The sequence below is a fragment of the Microtus pennsylvanicus genome, chromosome 11 (genome assembly GCF_037038515.1).
Source record: "Microtus pennsylvanicus isolate mMicPen1 chromosome 11, mMicPen1.hap1, whole genome shotgun sequence".
Lineage (NCBI taxonomy): Eukaryota > Metazoa > Chordata > Mammalia > Rodentia > Cricetidae > Microtus > Microtus pennsylvanicus.
Window position 1 is genome coordinate 99966991 of NC_134589.1, and position 13649 is coordinate 99980639.

A 13649-nucleotide genomic window follows, 5' to 3' on the forward strand; every position below is an offset into this window, starting at 1 on the left:
ACAAATACTCCATCACTGAGCCACTCCCCAAGTCCTTTTTAAAAAATTTAAAAGGTAAAATTCAGATAATGAAAATATCAGTGGAAAAAAAAAACAGCACCTAAGATAAAGTATGAACTGCAAGCCCATAAATGACACAGTACACATGAAAAGGTGAATCATGGAGAACAGCTGTAGTTAGAAGAACAGGAAAATTAGCCAATAAGGACACTTATTTGGTAGTCACCAAAGTCATCAGAATATGCTGCAGCAGAAAAATAAAAACTGACAGCCTGACCCAGGGACTGAATGGGGCCATTCAAAAGCCAGTCTAACTGCATCGGTGTGAAAGGACAGGTTGCCTGAACAGAGCAGAGCCTAGCAATGCCAACATACTGCAATTCTAAAACTTTACTTTTCATACATAAAGGCATTTATAAAGATCATACTTCTGGCGTAGCTCCTGTACATGATGGAAATTTTCCAGGAAGTTTGCAATCCCATGTGAATAATTAATACTTGGATCAACATAAGAAGTTTACAGTCTAAGAATAATCTGAGTGCACTGTTAGCTCTAAAAATGTGGTTTCTCTGTGCAACACATGACCACCGACATTCTGACTAATGGCAGGTCAGGTGACCAAGTCCCACCATCTTTACTGAGGTATTCCTTGCCTAGTCTTGCGGTTTACTTGTCCTTAAATTCCTCTTACTAACTTTGCTACAAGTGTGTTTTGTGCAGTGGCATGCTTTTTGTAGGACCCACCAAAACATCCACTTCACCCAATTCCTGTTTAATATATATGTGTGTGTGCATGCACATGCATGTGACTCAAGTTAACTATGAATAATCATAAATTAGTTTTAACTCTGTGTGCATGTGTATAAAACTTAAATTCAACTGGGTATAATGTACATATATTACTGTTAAAATGTTTTAAATAATCTGTTTATTATATCTCATTCCAGACTAAAAAAGCAGTAAGCCTCATATTTTAAATTGGTATGTACTCTTAACTCTCTTACAAAAATACTGTGTATGTGATTCAATTCTGCTTTAAAATATACTGAGCTGTTCTCCACTATTGTCAGTTCTACCGCTAAGCTTCTACTGCAAAGTTTTTTCTTCTTTGTCTTTCACAAGTATATATCGTACCTGTTAAGCTGAGAGCCAGTACAGTCAAGCTTGGACCCAGCTGTCCAGGCAGATCCTATGCTGTAGTCATAACTTATCTATACCCGATATACAGCCCTCGAATGTTCAGAGATCTGAGGAATATGGCATTTAAATGGTTAATTATTAAGAGACTTTTCATAACAGAGACAGGCTGGCTCCTAGCAGCAGCACTCTACTTCCTCCAAAGAAGACAGACGACATGTGGGCACAGAACAATGTCCATCTGCAATTCGCTTCATCAGGTGAAAGCACTAACCACTGGGAAGAACTGCCTTTCATCTAAACTGAAGCTCTTTAGATGTGGACAAAGAATCAAATGAAATCAACTTGCCTAGCTGCTCAGGTCAACGTAGGCTTGTCTACCTACAGATTTATCAACCCACAGGATCTTTCAAAACCTGGCAGCCCGGCATTAAACAACAAAAGGCAAATACGACCCTCAACAACCATGGAGGATGCTGAGGAGTGGCTCTAGGTAGCCAATAGAGTAAGTTCTCTGTCATTTTTTAATCAATAACTCAAGTAAAATTTTATCCTTCTCAAAGGTCTCTGATACAGTTTGACAGCTGAGAGGTTTTGTCAGTTTAAAAAGACAGCCTCACCAAACAAATTTCATAATCTTAAGATATACAAATTCAAGTTATTAAAATGTGTACCTGCAAGTTATAAAGGTGTGAGGACAAATGCAAGTTATCAAATTTCTCTCTCACTGCCTTTCATAGTCTTAAAAATGCTTTTCATTGTACAAAAACATCTGTCACAATCATTCTAACATAAATATGCTGCAGTGTATACAATGTATGTGTCTAAAACTTATGTTTTCGCAAACTTAAAAATTCTTATAAGTTCCAGGGAGTCAAATTAAAGGATCCACCTTAAACAGGTCAGATACATCCCTCTCAATTCCCTGGTCCTAAAATTTTATTTTTCCTTCCTAAACTTAACTTTGTCCTCTGCTCTGCCAACCCCTTACCAGGTCCAAGAGACACCGGACAGTTCCACACCATGAATCATGAACAGGAGTAAAGCGACCAGCTACCCCAGGATGTGACCAACACCCAGCTTTCTCAGGCCCCCAAGAAAAACTTCAACACCTACAAATAAGCAAGAAGCAGAATTGAGAATCTGCCATCTCAATTCCTTCAACCTGCTGTGCCTGACTCCCCGCCTTTTTATTATAAGAAAAGATGGGAATGTTGTAATCTTCTGGCCTGCTCTGTCACCTGGGTACCCTGTCCCTCTAAGAGAAGAGCCCTGTCCACTCCCAACCTCCCCCTTCCACCAAGGCAAGCAAGCAAACAAACTCTCTCTCTCTCTCTCTCTCTGACCTCCCCTCTTCTCTCTCCTCTCCCCCCACTTTTTCCTTCCCTCTTCCCTTCCCCCTCCATAACCCACTAAATAAACTCTATACTCCAGCTCTCTCTCTCATCTGTCTGTCTCCCACTAAGGCCTCAGGCCACCTGCCAGGGGACCCATCCCCACCCCTTGGGTCCCCTATCACCTCTCTATAAATGATAATATGCACCCTGCTAAAGCAAGCACCAGCATGTTCTACAACAGTATTCTTTGTCACTTACAGAATGAATTTTTTTGTTCTAAAAGTAGTAAGTTCCAATATTTTAATTAAGAACTATGAAAGCCACGCATAACAGGAGGCAGAAGTTCATGGTCATCTTCAGCTATGTAGGGAATTTGAGGTTAGCGTAGGCTCCATGAGAGTTTAAGGAAACAAACAAACAAACAAAACTTTTTTGAAGAATTTAAAATGAATCCCCTCAAAAACAAAAAAAAGCCAAGTGTGGCAGCACATGCTTTTAATCCAGGCAAAGGCAAGCGGTCTGAGTTCGATGCCAGCCTAGTCTACATATCTAGTTCCAAGGCTTCTTAGAGAAATCTATCTTGAAAAACCGAAAAAAAAAATTAATGAAGTCCATTAGCTTGGTCACCAGTCAGTTTCAGATCTCTAAACCACACAGTGGCAAATGGTAACAAAGAGGACTACAGATGTGCCAAGCTCCTGGAGGAATATCTCAGTAAAGAAACAGCGGTATGCGCCAATAGCTAATAATATAAAGGGGATCAGAGCCCAAAATGTAGAATACATGGACAGACAGTTGGCTTGTCTGGTGCTTCTTGTAAGTGATAAGTAATGGGCCCTGTGTCCCTAGAGCTCACGGGAACACTCTTAAGTGCACAATAAGATATGCTTCATGACATGATGTGAGGGGAAGCAACAGAAGGCACCGGTGCTTGTGCAGTCTGGTGGGCTTTGAGTGGTCAGCCATCTTGCTTTGACTCCTCAGTCTCAGCTCCTGGCCATCTGTTAAAGGATTGGGGCTCTTTGCCAGTAACAGACTACCCCACTCCAATTCCCACATACCCTGGGACAACTTCAGTCACTCTTCCTGTTTCTTGTACACATGTTTGTCACCACCCACCATTTAGCTCACCAAGAGTGCGAGGAGAATGAAAAAGGTGAAATTCTCAATGGTTTCCATTCACGTCAATCTGGACTCTCATGCTTGCATCAAGGATTTTGTTAGGGGCTTTCTTAATGTTCTCATCTCAGTCTGTTTTGTTAAGTATCAAATTCAATATTAAAACTTCAGCTTATTATTAGGAAGAGCACATACCTTCCTGAGCCATGAACCACATAAATAAGGCAAAATACTAACCTTTCAAATGCTGAAGAAAGAGTAAACATAGCTACTTTTATTAGAAAATAGACTAGAGGACCAGGCATGCGGGCACTGGCCTTTGATCCTAGCACTTGGGAGGCAGGGGCAGGCAGATCTGAGTTCAAAGCCAACCTCGTTTACAGAAAAAGTTCCAATACAGCCAGAGTCACACAGAGAAACCCTGTCTTGAACATCACCCCTAAAAAAACTTTCAGGAGATACCATATCCTTCAACAAGGGCTTTTCACTTGGAGGTATCTGGCAACAGTGCATGTCCAATGTGGCTAATGTACACTTGAAACGCTAGCTATGAGGAATTAAACCTATTTTAGTCTGATGATTCATGCAGCAGCAAACGAGTCTTAGCAATGGCCAGCTATCTTTGAAGGACACAGGACAGGGCCTCCTGAACTTCCCCATCAGAACCCCTCCAACATCGGGATAATTACCATCAAAGATACCCCCCCTTCAGAAAGAGTTGTGACACCCTAACTAAAAACTCAGCTTATATGATTTAACTGTCTCAGAGGCCTACAGCACTTGGTGTGCTAGGAGTACTGTACCCAAGGATCCCCCCAAAACAAACAGGACATAAATGAACAAGGCAGAGCTCTTAGACCTCCAGGAGACCTCTATGTGAGCTAATTTCTCAGGGATATCAAAGAAGAATATTGTGTCAAGAGACATAGCATACAGACACCTAATGATAAGTATGTCATGGTCTACCTCATAACTAAGTATCACCAGATTAAGCTACATGACATTTAATCAGTATGACTAAGGTGCAATTTACCTCTAGGGAAATTTCTCTTCTGAACAAATTTTTCTTCTTTACATTGGGAAACAGTGACATTCCAATAGGCAAATCAGTATGGCCTGGAAACAACTCTTATTTTATTCTCATTAACTTTTAATTTCCCCCCAGGTTTTAGATTACTTGGGAAAAGGAGAATAAGAGAACTGTTTAAAGTGTAACAATTCTTCCAGTGTAGCTGGTATCTCCCCCCGCCCCAGTGTACTTCTGATGATGACTTTAGACTCCAATGATAAACAAGTCTATTAAATGAAAATCCTTCAAAGAAATGGACACATTGCAGAAATGCCTGTTTCCTATGTATAAACTATTGCCAGTACTCCTATGCTCCCCTAGAAATGTAAACTACTTCTGACTCTGTGAGTATCAGGCACACTTGTTTACATAAAATAAAAATTAAGAAACTGTCTCATATAGCCTAGGCTAGCCTCACACTTACAATCAATAGATAGATAGATAGACAGACAGACAGTCAGACAGACAGGTAGACAGGTAGATAGATAGACAGACATATGTAGTAGTTAAGGATGATCTTGAACTCCTGCCTATACTTCCAAAGTGCTGAAACTACATGCACGCACCATTACACAAGATTTACACAGTGCTAAGAATCGAAGCCAAGGCTTTGCGCATGTGAGGCAAGCTCTCTACCACCTGAAGCATATCTTAGCCCCCCTAAAAGTACTCAAGAGAAGCTTTTTTTACAACTAAGCACATAGAGAAGGGATTTTTCCTGTGCAAAAAACTCACTTTTATCAGCAAACCATGGTTCCCCACTCAGTTCTACCAGGTGCCACCACTTAGAAGAGAGGACCTATACTGCAATCAAAAGGTCCTCCTCTGTTTCTTCTAAAAACAACCATTAAAACAGAATCCCCCAGGCCTTGGGGAAACAGAAGAAAAAAAAGAACAGTACAGTCGTCCTGAGGGGCCAACAACTAAGGTTCCTTACACAAAATAGCACAGCATTTTCATATTACCTTTGCATCTGCCTGTGTGCTTTAACCCACTCTACATAATACAGGTCTTATACCATATTCTTTAAGGAATGGCTATTTAAAAATCTGTACACGTGCTGGGCGGTGGTGGCGCATGCCTTTAATCCCAGCACTTGGGAGGCAGAGGCAGGCGGATCTCTGGGAGTTCAAGGCCAGCCTGGTCTACAAGAGCTAGTTCCAGGACAGGCACCAAAGCTACAGAGAAACCCTGTCTCGAAAAAAAAAAAATCTGTACACGTGGTGCTGGAGACAGAGTTCAGTGATTACAAGCACTTACTGCTCTTGCAGAAGCCCAGAGCTCAATTTCCAGCACCCCTAACTACAACTCAAGGAAATTTAATACTCTCTTCTGGCCTCTGTGGGTACCTGAACATACACACGCTTTTTAAAATCTGTAAGTGTTCAAGAAAGACTATTTTTTAAGAGAAAAAAGGATATCAATATGTTATCTTGGCTGGTCTTAAACTCCTGGGCTCAGGTAATTCTATCTCAGCTTATTGAACAGACCATTTTTAATACTCAATTGAATCTGCAGATCAATAAAGCTAATGCAAAGTAACAGAAAGGAATGGAAATTATTGACATTAATATCAGTATATTTTAAGGTAGCATTTAGGTACCGTGTAAATTTTAATTCAGTTCATCAGGTTTCTTGTATCAGGACGGTGATAAACCAGGGAGAAAAAAGTAGGAAGAGACAGGAAGGGGCTCCAGGAAGACTGTCACAGTGACTGCTCTACACAAAGCTACAATCCGAAAGCACGGCATGAGAAGCAGCGATGGGACAAAAGTCGCAGGACTTTCAAATCTTACTTGGTCTAAAGAGATGGCTCAGTCATCAGCCTGATGCACAAGAGTGACAACTACAGTTCAGATCCCCAGTACCCACATAAAAAAGCCAACCATGGTTACAACATATGTCTGTAACTCCTGGATGATAGGTGCGGTGAATCCCTAGAGATCACTGGCCAGCCAATCTAGACAATTGGGGAGTACCAGGTTCAGAGAGAAACCCTGTCTCAAAAGATAGAGAGCAACTGAGGAAGATACCTGACACCAACCGCTGGCTTCTACAAGCAGATGCACACCTGTACAAGCACACCCAGGTGGACACACCTAAGGCCAGTCAGGTGACAGAATTCCTGCAGATAGTCTTTCAAAAGCACAAACTATGCTTATCTGGACACTTCTAAACAGGGGTGTAGTTCCTGAAGAACTACAGACTTTACGATATTCTTTATTCACACATAAACAACCTAGACTTATAAAATAAGCTCCAGCCCTCCATCTCCAACTTCCAAATTTCCATACAGGTGAACTCAATCAAAGAAAAATTAATGATCTTATTCTAGGGTGAGACACTGGCAGCTTCCAGTTCACTGCTTCTCCTCTTCCCCACACTGATATCTCTTTTTGTCAATCAGATGGAATGAAAATCCAAAATTTGCTGCAAGGGGTAAGGACTCTTGTCTAAGCACTTGTGAGGTTTTCCCTGTATTTTATGTCAATCTGGACTACAGAATGGAGACAGTCTCAAAAAAACCATTTTTATGCCAGGCTGTGGTGGTACACACCTTTTTAATCCCAGCACTCGGGAGGTAGAAACAGGTGGATCTCTGTGAGTTCAAGACCAGCGTGGTCTACAGAGCTAATTCCAGGACAGGCTCTAAAGTTACAAAGAAATCCTGTCTTGAAAAAAACGAAAGGGTGGGAAAAAAAACCAACCAAACAAAAAACCACACTTTTATTTTTCTTGAAAGAAGAGCTCTTGCCCAGCACACAGAAGGCCCTGATTTCCATCCCTAGCCCTGGAAAAAACAAAAACCATTGCATATCTCTTTTTAAAAAGTTACCACAGGGCTGGAGAGATGGTTCAGAGGTTAAGAGCACTGGCTGTTCTTCCAGAGATACTGAGTTCAATTCCCAGCAACCACATGGTGGCTCACAACCATCTGTAATGAGATCTGGTGCCCTCTTCTGGTGTGCAAACAGAACGCTGTGTATGTAATAAATAAATAAATCTTTAAAAAAAAAAAAGAAAGTTACCACAATTGGGCGGGGCAGCATATTGCCTTTAACCCCAGCACTTGGGAGTTCTGTGAGTTCAAGGTCAGTGTGAACTACAGAGGGGGTTCCAGGACAGCCAGGGCTAGCTACAAAGGAAGTTCTAGGCCAACATGAGATACACAGTGTGACTGTGTGACAAAAACTAATGGACCAACCAATCAAATAGTAGCACAAAGTAGAAATCTAGAGTAAAAGAAAACACCAAAACAGATCCGTAAGCACTAGAGCTTGCAGTGTGGGCTAATGCAGCCACTACTCTGACAGAGAAAAGTTGTAAATGGTACAACAAATTAGCCAATGAAAGGGGAAATATCAACTGTGTTCCACAAAGTAAAATCAAGTAGTGAAAAACGTTAAATAAATAATTTAAATTTTTTTAAAAAGTCTACTAATAGGATTTTCAGAAAGAAATAAATCAAGAAAAAGAGTCAATGGGTATGTTTGTTTAAGACAAGATCTTGCAATACAGCCTAAACAGAGTTCCAATTTAGGATCTTTCTTTCTGCCTCTGCCTCCCAAGTGCTGGTATTTGTAGGTGTGCAACACGATGCCTGGCTCAGAATCTAAGATTTAACCACATCAAAAATAATGCTAGTGGTGCTAGAAAGACAGCTTGGCAGTTCGAAGTATGTATTTATTACTTGTCCAGAGGACTCACTTTAGATGGCTCATAACCACCTGTAACTCCAGCTCCATGGGCTCCAAGACCCTCTTCTGGTCTCTGTTGGCACTGTGCACACATGACACACATACATACACATGAATATCAAATAGGTGACACTGTTAGCATTATTTCCTAGCAGTAAGGAGACTGGGAAAGTAATGGGCAGAAATATAACAACAGATTCCTGCCCATACCTGTTAGCAGGCAAATTACAATAGCTGACACAGTAGCACCAAGGCTGAGCAAACCTCAGAAAAACAGGACATGCAAAAGGAGAAAGTTCAAACAGTAAAGAGGAGTAGCAGACCAAATTACAGGGCTAAGACAGTATACAAACTTCCCCTAATTTCCTTTACCCTAATGTGTAAAGACGACATCAAACAACAGCTGTTTGGCTGTGGTAAAGATGACCTTGCAATTCTACCCTCACTCCCCAGAGGCAACTGTGAGCTCTCCTCTAGCAGGGCCTCAGCAAGTCAGAACTCAGTATCTTATTTCTAAGATAATTTTATTTTATTTATTTTGGTTGCATTTGTCTGTATTTTGAGACAGGATCTCTCTATGTAGTCCTATACTTAGTCCAGACTGGCCTTGAAACCAGAGATCCTGCTATCTCTACCTCCAGAGTACTGATTAGAGCTGTGTGTCACCACAGCTAAGACAATTAAAAAATTATTAAGACAGGTTTATCAAGAGTAAGTCTCTACTTCTGAGTCCTAGGCTCCCCCCCCCCCACACACACACAAAAAAAAACCATCGAGGTTGAGAAGACACATGTCTGGAGCATCTGTTCCCTACACAACAGTCTATGCACTTCAACTCACCTGACCCAGGCCTCTAAACAGGACAGACAGTAACCTACAATCTACATTTGAAACTGTCCCATTAAAAAAAAAAAGTAAGCACGTGCTTCTCTTTCTCTTACATGCTTCTACTATTAACAATAAGAAAAATAACTGTCCTTTTGAGCAAGAGAGAGAAAAGGGGGAAGAAATCCAGATGTTCAAGGCAAGACTCATCTTAGGTAATCCTTCAGAATTAGGGAAAAAAATAATTTCAAACGTGTCTTTTTCTAAAGAAAATTGTTCATGGTGCTGGAGAGATGGCTCAGAGGTTAAGAACACTGGCTCCTCTTCCAGAGGACCTGCGTTCAATTCCCAGCAACCACAAGGTGACTCACAACCATCTATAATGAGATCTGGTGCCCTCTTCTGACGTGCGGGCATACATGCAGCAGAATACTGGTTTTTCAAGACTGGGTTTATCTGTGTAACAGCTCTGGACGTCCTGGAACTAGCTCTAGTAGACCAGGCTGGCCTTGAACCTGCCTCTGCCGCCCAAGTGCTGGGATTAAAGCCACCACTTCCCAACTAGTAAATAAATCTTTAAAAAACATGGTTCAATAAGCTTAAGTGGGAACTCAGTCACCATCAGTAGGGTAAACTAGAATTAATTAGCATGAACCTCAGCTCCCACATACTAGTGTATGCAGCAGGATCTTAAGCTAGAATCACAACACTGTGGGGGAACACAGAAAAGATAAATCAGACCACATGTATCAGGAAAAAAGTTTCAAATTACCCAGCACACTCATTTTGTGTGAGTTCACTTCTGGACGGTTTGGTTTTGTTTGCTTCAGATGTACTGAGAATAGAACCCAGGGCCCCTGTGTAAACTAGAGGGAAGGCTCTACCACCAAGCTATACTTTTCTCTCAGATTTTTGTATCCTTTTTGTCCTGGGGAATGGGTCCTGCTATGTTTTCAGGTCTGGCCTCAAATGATCATGCACCCTCAGACTCCTGAGTAGCCAGGACTGTAGGTGCTACCAACATGACTGTGGAGTAATTCTAAGTCTTCTATCTCTCTTGAGCACCCCATGTTATTTATCTCTGTTTTGCTTTAAGCTTTGTTGTTGTTGTTGTTCTAGCTTTAAGAAAGAAAGGGGAAGGAAGGAAGGCTGTTGTGTCTGGAAAGGCTTTCTATCTGAAAAACTCCAAATGAAAAAACAGTTTAAGATGAAAGGCTCATCTCACTAACGTGGCATAGCTACATACAATACAAGCAACCAAACGACCTTTCATGATCTTAAAATAGCCCCTTCAGCTCAAGAATTTGAATGCTGTCTTCCTTTTAGGGATCACTGGGTTCCCTTTCATATATAACTTTGTTTATGGTCTTCCATGAAGAGCTCTGAATGTGTGCTTCTTAAACTATTTAAGTTGTATTTTGTTTTGAAAGTTTAAACCTAGAGTTTAAACCTAGTGGTACAGTCCTACAATCGCAACTGTTTAACAGGCTCAGGCATAAGAACTTAAAGTTCAAAGCCAACCTGGACACCTTAGTGAGACCTTGTCTCAAGATGAAAAGAGAGAATCGGGAGGGAGCTCAGTAAAAGAGCATAAGGCAGAGAGGGAAAATTTCACTAAGTCTTAGTCACCTGAGGCTGTGAGGCTCAGTCTTTCAGGTAGACAGGAGGCACATAACAATCCGTTTTTTCTCTCCCATTATCTCCCAGACAAGAAAATGTGAACATAGTCAACTCTCTGTGCATAAAACCCCAAGACAATGCGCATGTTAAAATGGTAAGTAACTGTTTGATATAATAATGATATGCTGTTATAAGTTTTTAAACCTGAAGTAATCTAACACCCAGTAAAAAACAGATGGCTTAACTGGACACTGGTGGTGATGCCTTTAATCCCAGCACTCAGGAGGGAGAAGCAGGAGGATCTTTGAGTTCAAGGCCAGCCTGGTGTACAGACTGAGTTCCAGGACAGCCAGGGCTACTTATTGAGACCTTGTATCAAAAACCAAACAAATGAAACAAACAAACAAAAAACCCAGATGGTTAATCTATCAGGGTAACATGGTATGGCCATTAACATTATCTCTCACTTGGCAAATACCCTGCTGCATGCCAGCCACTGGAGAAAAACACATGATCCCTACCCTCAGAAACCAGAGTATGGGAAAGTTGAAAACATTAAACAAATTATTTTATAATTAGATTCATAAGTGCATCCATGCATGTGTTAAGTAGAGAGAAATAACAAAGAACTCAATTTAGATAGGGAGAGGGGCTTATTAGTCACTGAATTGTAAGAGTGATATTTGAGCGAGACCATGAAGGATGAATAGGAGTTTGACAGGTAGAGGGTTTGGGGCACTTTACCTTCAAGACAAGACTAACACTTGAAATCAAGGTGTCATGGGAGTAGGAAGACAGAAGCTGGAAACAGCTAAGTGTCCACTGTCTAGTCCAGGTGTGGGTAAAGCACCAGTGGTAACAAGAGTTGGAGACAAGTGCATAGATGAATGTAGCCAATAGGACTGACAGACTCAGCCATGACCTTGAGAGAACACAAAACAATATGGAAAGAGGAGGGGAATATAGAATTTGTACATACGACATGGACCTGAGAGGAGCGAAACTGGCACAGGCTCATGATGTACCTGCGACCTTTAGAAGCCATCCTGTGAAGGACGGGTCCTACTAAGCTATGCCATAGCCAGCTTAAGGTAAGCACCGAGTCAGACCAAACCCTGTCAACTTCACACTTAACAGATGACAACAACATTAACAAACACATTTTAAAGCACAGAACATAGTTTTGTCATTAGAGGGTCAAACTATTTTTATAATATAATAAAGAATATATTTGATTATTTTATTAATTAATTTTTAGGCAAGTTCTCACTAGGTAGACCAGACTGACCTGGAACTCACAAAGATTCACCTGCCTCTGCTTCCCAAGTGTTAGGATTAAAGGCATGTGCCACCATGTCCAGCAAGAGAATATATTTGGAATAGCACAATGCTTTGTTAATGAAAATTAAACAAGATATTTATTAAAAAATACATTGAGAAAAGGAACCTAGCAAATTAGAAAATATAATCATAAAGATACTATAAGCCAAAACATATCAAAATAGTACATCTCTGCTAAAGTGCCAATGTCTTAACACACATCAGGTTTACCTTTCTTTAAAGAGTGCAATGCTGAGGTGAAGAAGGTCAAGTAGCCAGGGGGCTGGGGCGAGCCATTGAACTCAAAATAGCCGAGTACGCCAGGCTGCAAGGATAAGAGCACATTAGGTGACAGAGGCATTGCCAGTCCTATCATTCCTGTGAGACATGGGTGGTAAGAATGTATTGCTGCATCTCATTTTCTAACCTTGACCACCTGAGGAAGACTGGGCTGCAGTGAATTTCTCCATTTCTGTTGGCAGCAGAAAGCCCTGGCACCAAACTTCACCACATTCAGATTTTCATTCTTTGTGGTTCAACCATTCTGGGTAAACTGTATCAGTAGTAACATCACTGTACTTTTCTTGGGTTTCTCTTTCAATCAACTTCCTCTCCAAATTTACCCCCTTTGGTAAATTTCTATCTGCTGGCTTCCCCATAACCAGGTCTCTTCTTTTTTCCCACACCCAATACCACTGATGGCAAGGTCCCTTTCTGGTCAGGTTAGTTACAGAAACCCAACTCTGGCGCTCTTTCCCCCTCATCCTCAAACTCAATGCCACCTGCTTAATCTACTCCTCTAAGCTTAGCACAGCACAGTCCTTCAACATGCTAAACTACAATCAACTTAGCACAGCACAGTCCTTCAACATGCCAAGCTACAGTTAACTTAGCACAGCACAGACCTTCAACATGCCAAACTACAGTTAACTGCTCCCCCAACACATCTGCTTTGCTTGCTCCCTCTTTGAAAGTCCCATGGCAGCCGGGCGGTGGTGGCGCACGCCTTTAATCCCAGCACTCGGGAGGCAGAGACAGGCGGATCTCTGTGAGTTCGAGACCAGCCTGGTCTACAGAGCTAGTTCCAAGACAGGCTCCAAAGCCACAGAGAAACCCTGTCTCGAAAAAAACCAAAAAAAAAAAAAAAGAAAGAAAGTCCCATGGCACCCCTGTCTGGACTGGTTCTGTGGCAATCACACCTGTTTAAAAAGCCCAGCAGCTCTGAGATCCCTAAGGAAGCAATGGTGAGGCTAGAGTGAGAAGAGCCAAGCTCAAGCCAAAACTTCAGGAGCTAACTATATGGCCTCAGGGTGATCTTCACGTAAGCAATCGTTGCATACTGGCATCAGGGCCAACTCTTCACATGGTAACAGTGAAGAGAGTCTTACAACATAAGGTGTTAGTCTTATGGAGTCGAGCCCCGTTCTAGCTGACGCCCTCAGCCTCATGTTCCTACTAGGTAACTTGAAAAGGCAGATCCTTGGGACAAAACTGGATTCAAAAAAATTAAGACAGAAATTACA

At 41.5% G+C, this 13649-nt stretch overlaps 1 protein-coding gene across 5 annotated transcripts in view; it reads right to left on the bottom strand.

Annotated features, from left to right (window-relative positions):
* Positions 1-13649, bottom strand: part of Txndc11 (thioredoxin domain containing 11) — an 80153-nt gene that overhangs the window by 35239 nt on the left and 31265 nt on the right. For 4 of the 5 annotated variants that reach the window (XM_075942040.1, XM_075942038.1, XM_075942042.1 and 1 more), the window contains one exon: positions 12358-12451. The exons of the other annotated variant lie outside the window; for it this stretch is intronic. In XM_075942040.1, coding sequence (XP_075798155.1) covers positions 12358-12451 — 94 coding nt within the window. Of the gene's footprint in view, positions 1-12357; positions 12452-13649 lie in introns of those variants that run through there. 5 annotated transcript variants of the gene reach the window in all.